This window comes from Talpa occidentalis, unplaced genomic scaffold (assembly GCF_014898055.3).
Source record: "Talpa occidentalis isolate TD23 unplaced genomic scaffold, MPIMG_talOcc4v2.1 talOcc4.7, whole genome shotgun sequence".
Taxonomy (NCBI): domain Eukaryota; kingdom Metazoa; phylum Chordata; class Mammalia; order Eulipotyphla; family Talpidae; genus Talpa; species Talpa occidentalis.
In genome coordinates, this window is record NW_023605083.1 from 125,750,355 (window position 1) to 125,771,779 (window position 21,425).

General features: G+C 41.5%; 1 protein-coding gene and 1 non-coding gene across 2 annotated transcripts; both read right to left on the bottom strand.

Annotated features, from left to right (window-relative positions):
• Positions 1 to 202: 202 nt before the first annotated feature.
• On the bottom strand, positions 203 to 19,953 carry NOL11 (nucleolar protein 11). The gene is made up of 18 exons (XM_037493098.2): positions 19,772 to 19,953; positions 17,824 to 17,937; positions 17,647 to 17,703; positions 16,446 to 16,594; positions 14,825 to 14,882; positions 14,322 to 14,466; positions 11,083 to 11,271; positions 9,528 to 9,604; positions 7,714 to 7,837; positions 6,738 to 6,826; positions 6,219 to 6,293; positions 5,350 to 5,534; positions 5,075 to 5,200; positions 4,694 to 4,924; positions 4,198 to 4,276; positions 3,613 to 3,705; positions 820 to 927; positions 203 to 658 (listed from the first exon to the last, which is right to left on the bottom strand). Exons 1-18 carry the CDS (start codon positions 19,910 to 19,912, stop codon positions 542 to 544), a joined length of 2,157 nt encoding a protein of 718 aa, XP_037348995.1. The 5' UTR covers positions 19,913 to 19,953; the 3' UTR covers positions 203 to 541.
• Positions 3,118 to 3,253, bottom strand: LOC119233164 (small nucleolar RNA SNORA2/SNORA34 family). The gene has a single exon (XR_005122315.1). It is a non-coding gene; the product is annotated as a small nucleolar RNA SNORA2/SNORA34 family (small nucleolar RNA).
• Positions 19,954 to 21,425: the final 1,472 nt, after the last annotated feature.

Genomic DNA, 21,425 nt, shown 5'->3' on the forward strand with positions numbered 1-21,425 from the left:
ATCTAATTAGAGAGATTACATATAAAAAGAGGTACCATTCAACCCTCGGGTATGTGAGGAGATAGAGGACAGGAGACACTGGCATAGCACAAGAAAGCCTCCCTGCCCTGCTGTCGCACTGACCTTGGCCGCCACTCACCAGCACAGATAAGCAGGGACAGCATCTGATTCTCATAAAACTACATTCTTCTTAGCATAACTGTTTCAATGGCAATTTTTTATTAAAAGAAGAGTTATTCAAAACACACGATAAGAAATTAGACTTTTTATCAGTACACAAATACGTTTACTTAAAATCAGCTCTGTTACATATTTAAAAAAAGTTTCAGAATCTGTGCCCACCAGTGTTCACACACCAGCATAGGTTCCCGGGAAACCTGCAGTCCAGCCTGCAGGCGTCAGGAAGGATGGCCCAGGTACTTGCTGATGCTCATTTGTCTTGATACTGAGACAGTCACAACAGAACACATCTCTTGCCTGCATGAGTAGGAAGAATTCACATAAAAGAGCTTCATAAAACATCTATGAAGGAGAATTATTTTCAGAAGAGTTCCAGCACTTCAATGGAATATAATTCTCTATTATTCTTCTCTTGATTTAATTTCTGTAGCTCTCGAAAACTTACTTCAATCTTGTTGAGCTCGGAACAAATGCAAATCTAAGAAAAAAATTTCAGAATAACTTTTACCATAATGTTTCCATATAAACAAATCCACCACAATTATTTACAACTACTGCAAGAAAAAATGTTAAGAACAAATTATGATTTAGGTGATACTGGAGTACAAAGAGTTCAGTATGTATCAAATGATCACAAACCTGGGATTTCACAAATTTGTAAAGATTTAAGAGTAGCCTCTTTGCTTCTGGTATCATTACCACAACAGTAAAATTTGCATCTAGAAGTAGGCATATCCAATCCATGATCTAAAGAGAAACAGGAAAAGAAGTTAAGATTTTAATTGTATTTTTAGGTTAATTCATTTTCTAAAGTCCATAAGGTTATAAGAAAAATAAAAATCTTTATAGAAGTGTGGACATTTTAGTTTAGAGATGGAGAAATTTCTAAGCAATATAGAAAGCCTCTTTCCTGCTTTTATAGTTGTTACTTTACAGGCATAGTTGGACCTTTTGCATAAGATTAATCAATAAAAAGTAAGCCAGAGTGATAATGCAAGGGAGAGTATCTTTTTTTTTTTTTTTTAAAGATTTTATTTATTTATGCATACAAGAGCTGAGTAAAGGCCAGAGATGGGGGTGGGGGTGAGAGGATCCACCAGAGACAGAGTTGGGAACAGAACAGGCAGACTGACTGAAATATACTGCTGTGGGGAGCAGTGGGCAAGTCAGGAGAGGTCTGCTGTGCCATGTGAGTAGCTCCCTGGCTGGGGATCAAACTCATGTTGCAGTGGCTGTGGGTAGCTTCATAGGGTGCATCTTAACCCCTTGTGCCACCAGGGAGGCCCAAGGGAGAGTATCTTTTCACTCAATTTTTTTTTTTGGCTAATTATTGGAAGTTAGGAAAAAAATGCACCCATCTCTATTCTGAAATACACTTTTTCCCTAAAATAAGGTCTTGTGTATTGTAGATGAGCTACCATAAACTAAAATAAAAGCATCACACTTTTATAAAAATATCCTTTGTGGATAATCAGTTTCTTTAGTGCTTTTTCATGAGAGTGATAGCACCAATTATCCAGTTGGGGGGAGAGGAGAAAGTTGATCCGTGTGAAACCCCTTATACCAAGTATATTTTGTATGTATCAAAAAAAGTTAAATACAGCAAAGGAAACCATGACAGTACTAGGAAAAACAGGGTGACTTATATAATCTTAGGGCAGGTAGGGCCTTAAACATAGTTATAACGGAAACATTTAATTCTGATAGCATAAAAACTGATAGTAACTTATTTATGGAAAAAAATTACACTAAAGAGAGAACTAACAAGTGACATGAAAAACGTATTTGGGGGCCTCCCCGGTGGCGCAGCGGTTGAGCGCTGGGTTGCGAAGCTGCCCGCGGCCTCTGCGGCGCCGGTTCGATCCCCGGCTGCTCCCCGGCCACCAGAGGAGGGTCCCACATGGCGTGCAGACTTCTCCTGCCGCCCGCTGCTCCCCTCAGCAGTGTACTTCGGTCCTTCTGCCTGCTCTGCTCCCCGCTCTGGCTCTGGTGAATTCTCTCACCCTCCCGCGCTTCTGACTGTACCCAGTGCATGTATAAACAAAACAAACAAACCAGCAAACAAATAAATAAAGCATGCCTCTATAAAAAAAAAAAAAAAAAAAAAAAAAAAAAAAAAAACAAAAACGTATTTGGAATACATTTGATATAAAGGCCAATTTCCTTAACATAACTAAAAATTCTTTAAAAGCCATAAAGAAAAAGACAGGAAATACAATAGAACAATGACAAAGAATCCAACCAGGCAAGAAAAGATGGTTCACCTCTCTTAGTACCAAAGAAACACAAACAAAAGTACATTTGTTACCTGTCTGATGGGCAAAGAGTAAGGCTTAGATCTTGTCAACAGTAGCGTCTATGCCACAGCCCTTCGGGAAGGTAATCTGGTATTTTCAAAACTAAAATGCATGCACCCTTTATCCAATTATTTCACTAATGGGAATTTACACAATAGGTACTCTCATAAATATACAAGGATGTCTGTATGAAGATGCTCACAAAAGTTTGTTTATAGTAGCAAAAAACTGTAAACAACTTGTGGTAAAAACAATGAAGCAGCTATGTGTGTATTGGTCCAGAAAATTTCTTGCAGAATAGCATGCACACTATGATTTAATTTTTGTTAGAAAGGCAAGAGAAAAACAAGTGCATAAAAAGAAAATTTCTAGATAGGAAAGAAACTTAATATTGATTATCTCTAAGAGGGATGTACAGATACAAAGTTTATTTTTTTTCTTCTTTGGTATTGTTGGAACTTCCAACTGTAAAAAAACTTCCAACTATTAAAGCCACTTAAAATTTTTTAACTTGTTTCTTAAAATGGAAAACAGTTAAATTAAGGGTTTGGCATAATTAGAATAACACATTCTTCAATGATAATAAATATTTTATAATGTTTCCAATTCTTTTTCAAATAAACTTTTTTTCCTTTCACTCAGATGTTTCTTTCTAATGAATTGACCATTACATTTCTGAGTCCTGAAAAGGCCAACAGACCATAGAAAGACTTTTCTTTAGGCTCCTGCTTGAAACCAACAGCTTCAGCAAACTGTTGGCCTTGATTCAGGGCCAATAAACTTGGTATTTAATGGGTGTACGACAACATCTTTTCATTACTCTTCATTCTGTTAGTCTTTAGAGATTATTAGGACTCTGATTAACACCTTCCCCCAGTGAAGCTACAGAAACTCCTGGAAAGGATCATAACAAGGAGTCAGGAATTTGAGATGAATTTCAGTTTGGTCTGTGGTATAGAATTATGATTCTAAAATCTATCTACCAAATGGCGAGACCCTTAGTCCCCTCCAGAGGTCTGTCTATTTGGGCTAGGAGACAGTAGAAATAAGTTACTAAATTCCAGGTTCTGAGACTGTATATAATCATTTTTTATATATTTCCCTGTGCCAGATCAAAATAAAAAGCCTATCTCACCTGGTTCAGGGTTGGAGGATGTATTCCAGGAAGAGTCATAGTAGCATTTTCATTACATTTCAGATAAAGGAAATACAAGTACTGGAGAAACAGCTGGGTGGAAAAAGAGATAATTTATCACTCTGACAGAATATTCACACTCTATATAGGCTAAAAGCAACTGGGAAGGATTTTTAAAGAGGGTTTACTAAACCAATGCTAGACATCAGGTGACACAAAAATGAATACAATGCAGTCCCTACAATCAACAAGGAATTCATCTGGTTTGAGCAGGGTGAGCAGGGAGCTTACTCTGCTTATATATAAGTAGAGAAGATGGACTCCTTCTCTCAGAAATTCTGAAATGTCTACTTGTTTAGAACTCAGATGGGTTGACCTGGCTTCAGGTGGGGGCACCAAAACACACCAAAGTCTGCCACCAAAAATCATTAAGTCTCCCAGGCACACACTTTCACCATGAGGGTTAGTAAACTCTATTCACATTAAAGAACCTAAGAGTCTTTTGAATGTCCTAAAAGCTGGTCAGAGTTAAGCAGCAATTTTAAGGCAGAAGTAAAATCCTATAGGATTCGGAGAACTACTTACAGTGATATGTTGTGCTGGGATGTCTTTCAAGTGAGGCAGAAGAAACGCCTCACTATATGCTGCACGAAGAACTGCATTTCTACTTAGGAATAAAGGAAAATCTTATTTCAATAAATAAGCACATTCTATTAAATTATGAGTAATTCCCTTTTTTTCTAAATTTACACGCAAGTTTTACTGTTCTAGGAGAGCTGTATCACTGAACACCCTCCTAGTCACCAGAGATTGCTTGGAATACTTTGCTGTTATAATAATTGGTACTTCATCACAATACTCACTTTAATAATTGATAAAGCTTCTACCTTAGTGTAGCTTCTTAATTAAGGAAACAGGAATAAGCAAGCTATTTGAATAGAACATTGAACATAATTAATATTCAAGCAGAAACTGAAAACAGGAAAAACCCTTAAGTTATCAGTTACTCCTCAGTTATTGCTTGACATCTGACCGTATCCCTGGAATAAGACACCACTCGGTAAGCTGCTTTGAAGGATACAAGAGAGCTGCTCTTTTTGGTGTTACAGGGCATGAGGTGGTCTCCTCTTTTGTGTCCTGATGCTTTTCACTTAACGTTTGATCACAGTTATTACAGTTATCGTCTTCGGGATTGAAACCATTTTGAAGTATTTCTGGTTGCTGTTCCATCTTCTCATCATGCACAGCATCACTGTAGTCAGAAACTGAGTCCATATTGACATCTGCTTCTTTAAGACTATCATCACCAATACTATGTTAATCGAAAGCAAGAAATTAATTCTTATCACTACTTGAACTAACTGGAAAAATTTCATATTTTAAGCATTCAAGGATTTAGAAATCAAATGATGCATACATTAAAAATGCAGGAGAGAAAGAGGATCACCTATTTCTAACTTACCTCAAGAAAAGGTTTAAACAAGCACATGTAGCTGACTCAGGAATGTCAGGGAACTGCTGGAGACAGAGCTGTAACAGCTGCACATCTGTCTTTTCTAAGGCAACCTCCATTAAGCCAGGGCACAAGCTGAGACAATAAAAAATGAACCATCTTTAAGTATTCAGAGAAATCTTAACTATAAAGAACTTATAAATACTTTAGATTATGAAAATAAGAACTGTGAGAAACACAGCCCGAGGAGATGCATGTAAAATCTGGTGGGCCCAAACATGTACCTGTAAGAAAGTCCATGTGTTTGGATAAGTTGCATCAGAGCGTTCCGGGGATAAAAGGATGGTTCTGCTTTACATCTACCCACAAGTCCTATTACCACATCCCCAATAGTAGTATGAAATTCAGGGGTCCGTTTAGTAGCCAAAAACTTTCGTAGTTCTACTTCAATGTGCTTTTCGGAATCTTTCTGAAAGGGAAGAGGTAAAGAATTTAGTCTGTTATTATTAAACACCATTCTGAACTTAAAATTTCCTAGGCTCAACATTTCCTCAAATTGTAATAGTATTCATGCACTTGTGAAACTAGAGTTGATTCTACATGTTGCACATGAACAAGCTGCAAAGAAAAAAAAAAAAAACAGTTCACAGTCCATGCAAAATTGAGTAAGACTGAAGAGATCAACTAATCTCACAAAATCCCAAATAATCTAATCTGACAGTCCTAACATACCATCAAATGTCAGCCAGTTAAAGCTGTAAAAGTGATCAGAAAAATAAGTTGGAGGGCCTCCCTGGTAGTGCAAGGGGTTTAGACACAACCTATGAAGCAATCCGCAGACACTGCAGCACAAGTTTGATCCCCGGCCAGGGAGCTACCCACATGGCGCAGCAGACCTCTCCTGACTCGCCTGCTGCTCCCCTCAGCAGTGTACTTCAGTAGATCTGCCTGCTCTGCTCCCCACTCTGTCTCTGGTGAATCCTCTCACCTCCCCACACCTCTGGCCCATACCCCAGTTCTTATATAATGCATAAAATAAATAAATCTTAAAAAAAAGAAAAATAAGATGGAATGAAAAGTACATGAATTTCTTTTAACTACTTGAGTTGACTTTTTGTGCTTCTAATGTGGTTTTTTTTTTTTTTAATATTACCTTTATGGTTGATAAAAGTTGACTGGATGCTGGAGTCTCTGACTGTGTACTCATTTCAACTTTTCTTCTCCTTAACTGGAATTAAGTAAACTCATTAGCATCAAAAAACAACACAAAAGATCCCATATACAATTAGAAGAATTTGAAATGTCCAAAAAGACTACACATTTTTGCCATAAGCAAAATTTCGGGGAAGGTGGGAGAGAGTATTGTTATAGTGAGTAGTGGGTTTATTTTTACTTCTAAATTAAGTATCTTTAGGATTTTTGTTTTGTAAACATGTTGACACTCAGGAAAGTATTACAATTGGTTTACTACACACCCCTCCCTGACCCCCCCATAGAAATGACTGTGTTTCATTTTGAATAAAGACTGTTGGTTACTATGCTCGTTTCAAACATCCTAATCACTTAGATCAAAGCTGTAAGAGTTGTACAGATAAGAATCATTAAAATAATTCAGTTTTCTTGTTTTTCAACATTTGCACTAACGTTTCTGTTTTGACTACCAAAAACTTACAATTCTCTTGGACTGCTCTGAGTTCTGGGATCCAACTCCGGATCCTTGAGATGTTTCCCAGTTTACAAAATGAGACATGGCATGAATGCCTAGGAAAACACAAAATAAACAATTTCTGGAACTTTTTGACCTACTGGAAGTTCCCCAACTAAACAATACTACTAATCACCTTAGATCAAGAAATCATAATATAGTAAAAGCAACATTAAGCCAATAGACGGATGAGTCTAGAGACTTCCCTGGGGTGGGGGTGGTGTGACAATCCCACTAGGGACAGAGCACCTGTGTTCAAAAACAGTGTTGGCGGCATGATGGTGGGAAGAAACCCCTGAAGCAGCCTGAGAAGATGGATGCGGAAGACACCTGAGGCATTAAAAGTGAAGGTCATGGTTCGGGAAAGGCCTCCTGGCCACAGGCTGCAAAAAGTAAGCTGTTCCTTGTGCCTGAGGCAATGGTGGTCCTTAATTCCATGCCTGTTAGAAACATTTGGATTCCCTGCCCTAACTTCTGCTGTCACCAACAGCCGGAATGAAGTGTCACAGATCCTGTCACATATTTAACAAACTTTTAAAAAACAAGCAAATAAAAAAACCATAATGGCTCATCTTCTCTGTAGTTCTAAATTCATTTCTACTTTAACTATGAAGTCAGAGTAAACCACATCCAGAATCTTGCCAAAATGTGCTCTTCTTCTGTCTTTGTTCTATCCAAATTCTGTACCACTGGGAATTAAGCCAACTCATTTGAAATGACCAAAAAAAAAAAAAAAGAAACCCAACCAAAACAAAACCCAAAACCAAGCAGCATAGCTCTTCAGCCTATAGCAGTAGCCATAATGTGGACTGTTGGAAGGTGATTGCCTGGGTAAGGAAACTTCAAATGAACACAGCTAAATTTCATTAAAAACAGGCTCTGGAAATCTATATATCAAGCTGGAACAAAATGGTTTATGGTAGTAAAATTGTTTATTGCCTACCTGGATTGTGACTATGCTTGAGTTTTCCAAGAGCCCCTGCTAATGACGATACTTCACACTTATATGGAATCACAGCTAGAAATTTTCCATGCAACATAAACAGATTTCCCCCGTAATACCAGACCTACAATAAAAAAAGGTCACAAAAAAAAGTAAATTGTTTTTCTCTCTTGGGATCTGATTCAACAAAGCCATATAACTTACAATAACTTAAGGTGCGAGCAGTCAATATTAAGAGAAAAAACCAAGGCAGAGTTCATCAACTCTCCAGAATAATCTCATACAAACAACTTACTAGTTGGGTTTAGCTTTACACAGCTCTCATTTTAGCACACATTTGAATATAGCATAATTTAAAGGATACTTTCAATTCATAAAAATCTGATCAATATTTACATTTAAAATAAATGGGCCTCCCTGATGGCACAAGGGGTTAAGCACAGCACTGTGAAGCTATCCGCAACCTCTGCAGCATGAGTTCAATCTCCAATGACCAGGGAACTACCCACATGGCGCAGACCTCTCCTGTCTCGCCGGCTGCTGCCCTCAGCAGTGTATTTCAGTAGATCCCCCTGTTCTGACCCTACTCTGTCTCTGGTGACTCCTCTCACCCCCTGCACCTCTGGCCTGTACTCCTGTTCTTGTATGCATAAATAAACAAATCGTTAAAAAAAAATTATATGCTGAGAATGTAGTCTTTTTACAATTACCTTGATTTACATTTTATCTGTCTATGAGTATTTATAACTGACTAACCAACACTTAGTGAGGACCTCTTTGGGCAGTGAAGACACATGGAGAATAGACAGTTAAGGACCCTTGTCTCAGGAAGTTTACAGTCTGATCTCATGGAATTTTCATTGTTTAAGAGTTCTTATGTAATTCCATAATAATGTTCAGTGAATAACTTAAAAGGGCAAATCATTAGACAAAGTAACAGCTCTACGTTATAGTTCAAAATACAAAAGTAAAAAGATCTAAAGAGCAGTAAAATACAAAAGTTATTTTATTAACTAGTTAATTGTTCTCCCCAATCTAAACCTAGCTATAATTTCAGTTTTTGAAGGTGAAAAAAACTATTAAAGTAATAAATTAAATATAACTTTTCAAGTAAGATTCATTTTAATCATAAATTGTTCAAATATTTAGATCCAAAGGTCTCTTCCCTTAGGGTATATTTATTGGGCATAAAAATAGCTACAATTTGAGGGGCCTCCCTGGTGGCACAAGCCATTAGGACACAACCTATGAAGCTATCCGCAGCCACTGCAGCATGAGTTCCATCCCCGACCAGGGAGCTACCCACATGGCACAGCAGATCTCTCCTATTTCCCTGCTGCTCCCCTCAGCAGTGTATTTCAGTCTTCCTGCCTGTTCTGATCTCCACTCTGTCTCTAGTGAATCCTCTCACAGCCCCCACCCTGCACCTCTGGCCTGTACCCCAGTTCTTATATGCATAAATAAATCTTTTTTAAAAAAAAGGGCCTCCCCGGTGGCGCAGCGGTTGAGTGCTGGGTTGTGAAGCTGCCTGCAGCCTCTGCGGCGCCAGTTCGATCCCTGGCTGCTCCCTGGCCGCCGGAGGAGGGTCCCACATCATGCGCAGACCTCTCCTGCCACCCGCTGCTCCCCTCAGCAGTGTACCTCGGTCCTTCTGCCTGCTCTGCTCCCCGCTCTGGCTCTGGTGAGTTCTCTCACCTTCCCGCGCTTCTGACTGTACCCAGTGCTTGTATAAATAAATAAATAAACAAATAAATAAATCTTAAAAAAAAAAAAAAAAGCCACATTTGAAAAAATCCCCAAACGTAAAAACTTACTTGACCACTGGTGCCTTGTGGTAACTCTTTTGAAGTCTGCAGTGTCTGAAATTTTGTGTTCCATATGGAGAGGCAGTCTATAAAATAAGACATACAAATTCATCATAAATACATTGTGCCCTTAGGGATGTTTGCAGAGGAGGGTCTTAATTAAATACACAAGTCTTGCTTTTTATCAAGTATTAAAACAAGTAATGACAATAGTTATTGCCACAGAATTTCAAAGAAATGAGGCCTCTAGATGAGAAGTATCATGCGGAGGCAGGTGGTATGTGGGATGTCTGTGTACTGTCCCCTCAATTTTGTTGTGAACCTTAAATTGTTCTAGAAAAACGAAGTCATAATAATAAAATATGCTGCTATGGGAAGATTACAATGACATCTCAGGTAAAAGAATACAAGGAGTGTTGAATAGTGTCTATGGTATGTTACCATTTGTATAAAAAAGGGGGGAAAAATTAGCATGTGCTGGTGTACATATAGAAAACAACTCTGGAAAGAGACACAGGAAACTGTTATGGTTTTTTTTTTTGGGGGGGTGGGGGGGTGGGAAAAGGAACCAGGAAGGGGAGGTTGAAGGTTGAGAGAGGCCCAGCACAGCATGATAGAGTGGTTAAGAGTCAGGATGTTAGACCAATAGGGTATGTGGAATAACAGCCAACCTGCTTGGATGGAATCCTAAAACTACAGTTACCTAGTACCTCAGTTTCTTGAGGTACTATGGATGATAACTACTTTCTCTCATTGGGTTGTTGGAGGATTAATTAACTAGGTAATACAAGTAAATTGCCTGGCACAGGATAGTTATGCTAGAACTACTAGCTCTTATCTTAGTAATCAGGGCAAACATAAGAATAAAGTCACTGGCAAGAATGGTCATTTTAATTCTGTAGTCAATAGTGAGCCCAGCCTGTACAGAGCAGGGGTTCTTGATCAGAACCTGGGAGAAGAGGTTGGAAAAGGTGAATGGGGTCTGGACTGTGACGAGACTTAAATGCTAATCGAAAGATCCTGAGTTTTACAGTGTAGGTTAGGATACTCGGATCTTGCACTGGTCAGGAGCAACTGTGTTCTTCAGAATAGACAAGTCTGTGTTTTCAGAAAGGTGTTTGGAGGGGAGGAAAAAAGGCATTGATGTGACTCTTGCTCTCAAGTCACAGAGACGAAAAGCATACAATTCCTGAATTTCAAGGTGTCCAAGTTTACTGGATTTCCTTTCTGTGAAATGTCACCAAATTATGAATTCAGTCCTCTAGGAAAGGCTTACCAATGTTCTAAATGTCTATGGGTTGGTGCAAATATTTGCAGTTTTTATTTTAAGACATTAGCCATGAGCAAGGTAGTGATAAAAGGACATGTTCAGTAAGAATAATCAGTGAAAGACAAAAATCAGAGACCTATTAGTACACAAGGACAGTTAGGAAGCTACAAAATTGAGTATAATGACGAGAATGAATTAGGTACTAATAAATACATGAAAAAGAAAGAGAAGACTGAAAGGTACACTTTGAAGGAGAAATCCAAGGGACTTCCTGACTGACTGAATTCCAGTTACCCTTAGCAGCTGGCAGTGGCGGTCCCAGGACTGCCACATGATCCCGGTCCAGGACGGCGAGTGCGGCGCCATTTCGAGTTGTACCAGACACTACGTCCTTCAGCAACAGTGACCGAACTACCCTCTGGCTTTTTTCTGGGTCACTTGGATGTATTGGTATCAAGGTTTCATATATACACCCATCAGAGCCTGTAGGAAACAAGAATTTGTTATTTGTTGTTATCAACAGAAGAGTCCTATAGCTGTTACAGTTAAATGCACTGGGTTATGAGATTTTACCAGTTTGGCACAGGATATAATTAGACAAATAAACAAATACAACAATGATATATTCTCTCCCATACAGAATATACTACAAAACTAAAATTGAGAGAACACTATTAATAAAAATTACAGTAAGAAATATAATAACCAGGAAATAAATATCTATAATGACTGAGAATAATGAGAAAGGACGGCCAGGAATACAATCTAGTCACTAAGAGGATGTATGTCTCCTTAGAAATAAATTAGCGGGGGCCTCCCCGGTGGCGCAGCGGTTGAGCGCTGGGTTGCGAAGCTGCCCGCAGCCTCTGCAGCGCCGGTTCGATCCCCGGCCACCGAAGGAGGCTCCCACATGGTGGGCAGACCTCTCCTGCCACCCGCTGCTCCCCTCAGCAGTGTACTTCAGTCTGCCTGCTCTGCTCCCTGCTCTGGTTCTGGTGAATTCTCTCACCTCCCTGCACTTCTGACTGTACCCAGTGCTTATATTAAAAACAACAACAACAACCAAAAAAACCCCTGCTTTAAAAAAAAAAAGAAGAAGAAATGAATTAGCGGGCTTCCCTGGTGGCGCAAGGGGTTAAGCACCGTACTATGAAGCAATCTGCAGCATGAGTTTGATCCCTGGCCGGCCAGGGAGAAACCCACATGGTGAGGCAGACCTCTCCTGCTCCCCGCTGCTCCCCTCAGCAGTGTATTTCGGTCAGTCTGCCTGTTCTGTTCCCCACTCTGTCTCTGGTGGATCCTCTCACCCCCTGCATCTCTGGCCTGTATCCCAGCTCTTGTATGCATAAATAAATCAATCTTTAAAAAAAAAAGAAATGAATTAGCACCCTGCTCTATAGAATACATTTCTTGTTACTCAATCACTCTGAAAAACATATGAAATTGCTGGTTTTGAAATTCAAAAGAATTTTGGCAATTTCATGCGGTTCTAGCAATGTGTCAGGAGATTTTTATGACCCTTTGGTTTAGACTTCCTTACTTCAGTAAGCTGACACATAAATCGCAATCTTCTATTTAAGAATAAATACGTCCGGGGCCTCCCTGGTGGCACAGTGGGTTTAAACACCACACTATGAAGCAATCTGCAGCCTCTGCAGCACGAGTTCGATTCCCTGGCCAGCCGGGGAGCGGCCCACATGGCACAGCAGACCTCTCCTGACTCGCCTGCTGCTCCCCTTAGCAGTGTACTTTGGTCGGTTTGCCTGTTCTGTTCTCCACTCTGTCTCTGGTGAATCCTCTCACCCTCCGCATCTCTGGTCTGGACCACAGCTCTTGTATGCATAAATAAATAAATCTTAAAAAAAAAAAAAAAAGGCCTATTAGGGCCTCCCCGGTGGTGCAGCGGTTGCACGCTGGGCTATGAAGCTGCCCACAGCCTCTGCTGCGCCGGTTCGATCCCTGGCTGCCAGGCGAGGGTCCCACATGGCGCGTAGACCTCGCCTGCTGCCCGCTGCTCCCCTCAGCAGTGTACTTTGGTCCTTCTGCCTATTCTGCTCCCCGCTCTGGCTCTGGTGAATTCTCTTACCCTCCCGCGCTTCTGACTGTACCCAGTGCTTGTGTAAATAAATAAATAAATCTTAAAAAAAAAAAAAAAAGACACAACTTATGAAGCTGTCCACAGCCAGTGAGGACTTAACCCCTAGACCACCAGGGAGGCCCTAAATTTTATTTTTATGGATCATTCAATATATCAAACCACTTCAGCTTTATCATGATAAAGATAAAAGGTGACCTTTCCTTTTTTTTTTTTTTTTAAAGATTTATTTATGCATACAAGAACTGGGGTATAGGCCAGAGACATGGGGGATGGGAGGATTCACCAGAGACAGAGCGGGGAACAGAACAGGCAGATTGACTGAAATACACTGCTGAGGGGAGCAGCGGACGAGTCAGGAGAGGTCTGCTGCGCCAAGTGGGTAGCTCCCTGGCCGGGGATTGAACTCATGTTGCAGTGGTTGCGGATTGCTTCATAGGTTGCGTCTTAACCCCTTGTGCCACCAGGGAGGTCCCTCCTTTCCTTTTTTATGTAGGTATCACATTATTATTCAATTTACTATGATAAATTTTTTTTTTTTTATAGAGGCATGTTTTTATTTATTTGTTTGTTTGTTTGTTTTGTTTATACATGCACTGGGTACAGTCAGAAGCGTGGGAGGGTGAGAGAATTCACCAGAGCCAGAGCGGGGAGCAGAGCAGGCAGAAGGACCGAAGTACACTGCTGAGGGGAGCAGCGGGCGGCAGGAGAGGTCTGCGCGCCATGTGGGACCCTCCTCTGGTGGCCGGGGAGCAGCCGGGGATCGAACCGGCGTCGCAGAGGCCACGGGCAGCTTCGCAACCCAGCGCTCAACCGCTGCGCCACCAGGGAGGCCCTACTATGATAAATTTTTTTTTTTTTTTTTTTTTTTTTTTTTTTTTTTTTTTTTTTTTTTTAATAGAGGCATGATTTATTTATTTGTTTGCTGGTTTGTTTGTTTGTTTTGTTTACACATGCACTGGGTACAGTCAGAAGCGCGGGAGGGTGAGAGGATTCACCAGAGCCAGAGCGGGGAGCAGAGCAGGCAGAAGGACCGAAGTACACTGCTGAGGGGAGCAGCGGGCGGCAGGAGAGGTCTGCGCGCCATGTGGGACCCTCCTCCGGTGGCCGGGGAGCAGCCGGGATCGAACCGGCGCTGCAGAGGCCGCGGGCAGCTTCGCAACCCAGCGCTCAACCGCTGCGCCACCAGGGAGGCCCTAATATGATAAATTTTTAAGACATAAAAGTTACCTGAAGAGAACCACTGACCTAATGCATGACCAGACATGACAACATGCAAAAAAAGGGGCATAAGTGCTTGCACAGAAACATGAAATGGGAAGAACTACAACAGACAGCTGCCAAACCTAAAACTCTAATGCAAAAGAATAGTGTTACTGCAAAAGAGCCCGTATTACCCCTCCATTTACAATCACTCAAAGTTTAAAGAAAAGCTTACTTAATGACATCAAAGAAATGACTTTCCGATCCACAGATGCAGCAAAACTCTGTATAACGGATTTTTCTTCTTGTCCAAGTAAGAGTGTGTATTTGCTTAAGACACAGGAGTTAAATGTTTGTACATAAGCAAAATAAGCTTCATGCTATGAAAGAAAAACATTTTAGTTTACAAATATTCCCATTTCAACCAACTGTATTTAAATGTTAAAACCAGAAGTTGTATTTCCAATGAGTAATTAAAAACTTGTTGTCCAGTTAAAAAAGATTTTATTTTATTTATTTATTTTTTGTGGGACCCTCGCCGGCAGCCAGGAACGAACCAGTGCTGTAAAGGCTGCAGGCAGCCTCACAGCCCAGCGCTCAACCGCTGCGCCACCAGGGGAGGCCCTAAAAAAGATTTTAATATTCTTTTGAAACAACACAGCTCAATTTTAGTTTTAAATACAATAGTTAACTTTGAAATGCTACAAAATGGACCAAGATATTGAAGATAACACTTACTTTTTCAGTAATATAAATTAAAACAGGATGCTTATACACCATGAAGAGCTTTGCCCACCTGAAAAATAAAAAAGACAGTGGTAGTGGGGATGTTTATCAGGCGCTTATAATACACTAGTGCATCACCTAAGTCCTGTAGTTGACCCATATGGGGCACTGAGGGTTGATGACACACACAGGCAGGGAGTCATACTAGGATTTGAACTGGGGGAGTTAGGCTCTAGAGTCTAAGGCCTTAACCACTTCACAATACTGCCTCTCAAAAGTAAAATTATAAAATGCCAAGTCACCAGCTGAGAGAAACCTACCATCAACCTCCATTTAAAAGACTATCTTTTATTAGGTATTTTTTAGAGCCAGAGAGACATTAGAGAACACCTAGCTCAGTTCCAAAACATACACCAGAAGGTATAAGCAGATATTTCTGTCAAATGCATCTCTGGATTAAATGCAACCTGTATTTCTTACTGCTTTAAAGCCACTGATGTGAAGTATAAGTTCCAAGGGTGGGGTGTAACAGTGTTTCCAAACTTATTTGACCCGACCTTTTTTTTTCCAGTCATTTTGGGACTAGTGTTCTAAGGAAAACATTAGGATTTCACCTGCCTTCTTCAAGTGGCAAAGGGAACTGAGGTCAGGGAGAGCCAAAGGCCCACAACTAGGTTGCAAAGGCAGGTTTGGCAAAGTGGCGGTTAGAACCCAGATCCTCTACCTGTTTCTCTTTTTCCTAATGATTTCCTCCAAACACAGTTGCTGACATTTTAGAGACATTCATCAGGTCAGTTTAAGATATACTGGTCACAGTCCACTTACTAAGTACAAGTCTTCACTTTGACTTTTCAGAAATTAGCTTGCATCAGGGAGACCTAGAAAGGCAGCAAGGTAACTGAACAGGAAATGGGATATGATGGGGATTGGAAACATGTGAAATACGAAATTTCCTTCCATCATTTGGTAAATCATTTCCCCAGTTTCATTACAGAATCTGGGAAACCAGAGGTCTTAAAACATGGTTTCACTAACAAACTGCACATTTCTTCATGGGAAGGGTTCCCGGGAAGTCAGGGCAATATGACAGAAACAAAGACATCAGTCTGGGGGATAGATTTACCCATTTCATCTTCAAATAACCTATTGCCCAATTCTGTCATTCAAATAGGACTCATATGACCCTACAGTTTCCTCAATCACCTATCTTCCTAGATAGGTGTCAACAAATGTCTTTTAATTACATTACTATTATTATTATTATTAAGCCAAAATACTTTTGAATAAGGTAAAGAAATATTATTAAAAACATGCAGAGGGCCTCCCTGATGGTGTAGGTGTTAAAGACAGCACTGTCAAGATAACGCCAGCGACATGAAGTCAATCTCTGGCCAGGGAGCTGACTCACATGGCGCAGCAGACCTCTCCTGTCACGCCCGCTGCTCCCCTCAGCAATGTATTTCAGTAGATCCGCCTGTTCTGCTCCTTACTCTGTCTCTGGGGAATCCTCTCACTCCCCTCACCTCTGACCTACAACCCAGTTCTTGTATGCATTAAAAAAAATCTTAAAAAACAAACACAAAGCACGCAGAGTGCATCTTCATTTTGGTAACTTACAAGTACTGAAACTTACTTGATCACTTCTTCGTCAGAGATAACAGTTTCAATTTTCTGCTGGGGTTCTGCAAGCAGGACCTCTAAACCACGAACAGCACCTTCCTTGAATAGTACCAAGGGTTCTGTCCCTTGTATTGAATGTATCCTATATACCTCAGCAGACAACTAGGAGAACATAAGAATATTTTATTCTTTATTCTAAACCAATTGCCACCTAACAAGACACTTACAGAAGCTTCTTTTTAAGGTACTGATTTGATTTCATTTTGATCCAATCAATGACATAAAATAGTCTAACTTTTGCTATGTTTCCCACTCTCTTCCAGACGCAATCATTTTTATTCATTTTTGGTTTATTCTCCACTATAAATACTAGAGGTTAGGCTTCAACCTGCGTCTCCCAGCACTAGAGGTGCAGAGAGGTATAAATAAAGCCACTAATGCAGAATTATAAGCAATTCTGGTGTTAGAGCAACACTAATGCACAATTATAACTATAGCCTAAAAGCCTAAGAGAAAAAATTAATGAGACTAACCCACCCTCCCAGACAAACAATTGCATAAAATTTAGAATTTTGTTATTCTGTAGGCAAATGAAAAGACTGGCGCCAAGAGACCTCCTGTGGCTAGAAGTCCAGGGTTTGGACAACAACTGCCATTACGTCTAACTCAGCTCTAGTTTGAGCCATTTCTAAAATGTGCCAACTATATTTAGAGTTAGACATTTAAAACTGGGGAACTTTGGAGATTATCCTAGTTGGCAATCCTAGCATGATAAGAGAGAAATATAAACATATGTAGCAAAGACATGGTTAATGATTTTTTAAAATTGCATTATATGTTACTCTTAAAATGTGTAATGCACGAAACTTACAGGATCTATTTCATCTATTAAAAAATAAAAGCACAGTGAAATTTCACCTCTTCTCAAAAGGGACATACCAAAGATATCTAAACAAGGAAACAAGTATATCATTTATTGTTTGTAAATTATTTAAATCCTCAATCTCCTGAAAAATACAGTTAATAATTTCTAACATATTACCTAATGAATTGAGACATGCTATCGAGATACACAGTAAGACAACTTAGAATAAAAATATGATTATAACCTTTATGTCACTTTTACAAATACAACAAGATAAATAATATACATCACAAATAATTCCATCTCATCAATAGGCCAAATAAATATATTGGAAAATTTAAAGACTTACTGTAGCTTTAAATACTTTATCCAGGTTTACATCTTCATTATTCCATATTCTCAAAACCTTAAACAAGCGGGTTTAAAAAAAAAAAGCATTTCAATTTCTATACACATATGGTAAACACAAATAGTTACTAAATCAACATTTGACTTCTATATATTAGATAAAAGTTTTAAAACTCACCTTATTATCGTGTACAACAATATACTCTCCAGTCTGAAAGTTGCACACAGCTGGACATGTTATAACTTGACCTTGTTTCACTGACCAGCTCCCCAAGGGTTTCTGATCAGAAACCTAATGAAATTAAGATAACATACAATACTCAGAGAGTCAGTTTTGGACATTAAAAGCAATTCAATTTACAAAAGAAACAAAGGAAAGAAATTATTTAAAAGATAGCAGTCAGCAATCTGTTTAAGTTAAAAAAAAACAAAAACAACCCACAAAAATACAAATATTGTATGATTCCACTTAAGACAGAGTAGAACAGTGGCTGTCAGGGGATAGGGAAATGGAGGGTTATTGTTCATCTTGCAGTTTCGCAAGATGAAAAGAGTTCTGGAGATGGATGGTAGTGCCGTTGGTTAATATGGTAAATGTTATGTATGTTTTACCACAATTAAAAGTTAAAAAAAAAAAGGCTCTGAAAGAGTAGTTAAGATGAAATGTAAATAAAAATTTCTAAAATAGGGCCTCTTAGGTGGCACAGTGGGTTGAGTGCAGTGCTATGAAGCTGTCCGCAGCCTCTGCAGTTGCCAGTTTGATTCCGGCTGGCCAGGGAGATACCCACATAGCAAGACAGACCTCTCCTGTCTATCCCACCGCTCCCCTCGGCAGCGCTTTCGGTCTGCCTGCCTGTTCTGTTCCCTGCTCTGTCTCTGGTGAATCCTCTCACTCTCCCGTGCCTCTGGCCTGTGCCCCAGCTATTGTATAAATAAAAGATAATTAAAAATCTTTAAAAAAATTCTAAAATAAAAAAGACAAATGAATACTTCATTAATAAACAACAGTGCATTCAAACGATTGATTTCACTGCCTATGAACACATGGGAGATTACGCGGGGATAGATGGGATTATGCCAATGCAGGAACTGCAAAATCTACAAGCCCACTTGATAGTCCAGGTAAAATCCAATGGTGTTACCAACTTTAAAGTAGACAGCTAGTTTCTTGAAGACACTGAAAACTACGTTCAGCAGCCCCGGGGGGGGGGGGGGGGGAAGAATTCCTGGTCCTCCCTGGTGGCACAAGGGGTTAAGCATTGCACTATGAAGCGATCCCGAGCCTCTGCAGCACGAGTTCAATCCCCGGCCTGCCAGGGAGAAACCCACATGGTGAGGTAGACCTCTCCTGTCTCTCCCCCTCTGCTCCCCTCAGCAGTGTGTTTCTGTCAGTCCGCCTGTTCTGCTCCCCGCTCTGTCTCTCGTGAATCCTCTCACCCCCAGCATCTCTGGCCTGAATCCCAGCTCTTGTATGCATAAATAAATAAATAATTTTTTTTTTTTTTTAAAAGAATTCCTTTCTCACACCACCACTGAAAGTAAAGCTGCTTGGATGGTGTGCCGAGTCAGGCTTCGGGCTGGAGAGGGGGCGGGGCATGTGGATCTCCAGGGGCGCAACTCCAGGGTTTACAGCCTGACCCGTACTTGGCATCAGACAGGCCCCTCGCTCACAAGGCTCTAATCAAGCTACCAAGAAAGTGAGGTGCAACCCCCCCAAAAAAAACGTATTTTCCCCCAAGAAGGGGTCACATGGCTCAACCACTGTTGCCACCCAGTCAGTCGAAGTCGAAAGCAACCTCCGTTCACCGCTCGGGCGCGCAGCTGGAGCGTCGGCGCCCGGAGGCTCGGCAAGGCCACCACGGAGAGATGGACGTGCGAGCGCCCTCCCTCTCCCTTCCGAGTCTAGCCCGCGTGCACTGACACGCTCGGCCGCGCGGCTCAGAAATAAGCCTCTTTCCAGAAGAACCGAGTCAGATTCTCGGCCTCATCTGGCGTCTCGGAGAGGGGACCCGGGGCCGCCGGGCCCGCTCCACGGTCTATTCCCGAAACTGAGAGACCCGGGGCACCGGCTCCGCAGAGAAGGGGGCGAGCGGGCAGCCGGGGCGCTCCGAGCCTGCCGCGCTCACCTTATAGAGGATGACGGTCCTGTTGCTGTCCGTCACGAGAAACTGGTCTGTTTTGTCGCTCTGCTCCACCCCCAGGAGTCCGTCGGGCCCGGCGCCCAGGTGTACTGCAGACAGCGTGAATCCCTCCTCCAGGGCTGCCATCTTGGGCGAATCTGCGGACTACCGCGCATCCTCCCAGCAGGCTTAGCGCTTCCTCTCGCGAGAATAGGAGCCAGAGCGGCACGCGCCCAAGAGCAATCCGCTCTCGCAGCCTGCGACCTCTGGCGGGCGGAGCGGGCGCGGGCCGCTGCGGCACAGCTGGGTGGGCGGGGCCTGCTCTGGGGCTGACCCCGCCCAGGCCACGCCCATTCCCGGAAGTACTCCTCTCGAGGGAGGAGACTGGCGCTGGGGAAATCTTATCTCAAAGGGAGCCAGTGTTTTGCTGGGCGCTCAGGTATACACTTGAGAGGCTTGAAGGGTGGACGACGTGCGAAGTGACCGCATAAAAATAAACTAGATTTTTTTCTACACTAAGTGAACTCTCGAGGAATTCTTATCTCTGCCTCTTGGACCACTATGCCAAAGAAAAAATATTTCTCTCTTCTGATAAAGTCTTTTTTTCCCCCCTCAGATAAAGTCTTAATAACGTGTTGTACTGAAAAGAAATGTCGAGGGCCTCCCTAGTGGCACAAAGGGTTAAGTCTCAGCATTATGATGCTATCAGCAGCCACTGCAGCATGAGTCTGATCCCTGCCCAGGGAGCTACCCACATGGTGCAGCAGACCTCTCCTGTCTCGGCTGCTGCGCCCCTCAGCAGTGTATTTCAGTCAACACACCTATTCTGAGCCCCGCTCTGTCTCTGGTAAATTCTCTCACCCCCTGCACCTTTGGCCTATACCCCAGCTCTTGAATGCTTAAATAAATAAATGTCAAAAAAATAAAAAGAGGGCCTCCCTGGTGGCACAAGGGGTTAGGCACCACACTATGAAGCAATCCGCAGCATCTGCAGCACAAGTGCGATTCCTGGTTGGCCAGGAAGAAACCCACATGGCAAAGCAGACCCCTCCTGTCTTGCCTGCTGCTCCCCTCAGCAATGTATTTCAGTACATCCGCCTGTTTTGCTCCCCACTCTGTCTCTGGTGAATCCTCTCACCCCCCCACCCCCGCATCTCTGGCCTGTACCCCAGTTCTTGTATGCATAAATAAATAAATCTTTAAAAAAAAAACAGAAAAAAAAATACTTACCCTCAAGACTTCTCAGAACTCTCCACGGATATCTAGTCTCTGATGCCTCTCAAGGCTTCCCAGGTGGTCCCTGGTGCCCCTTACTCTGAACTCTAGTTGGGAGGAACGTTTCTCTGCAACTTACTGGAAATTCAAACTTGGCTGATGAAGAGGGTGAAGTTCAAGGTCCTCCTGGACTATATTTAGCAGACATAATTTCCAGAGAGAAATGTGGCCAATTTGATCAATAATGTTAAAAAATCACAAAAGTAAATTGTGCATGTTGTTGGAGAGAAACCAAAGAGGCAAGTACTAAACAGGCACACCATGTATTACATCACATGGCAAATGCCTTCACCTTTGGGTGAGCAGGGACATGGAGCTCCTAATTTGTGGTTTCCTCATGGCCACAGCATTACAACCCTGGAGAAAGGAGACTATTCAGCTGTTG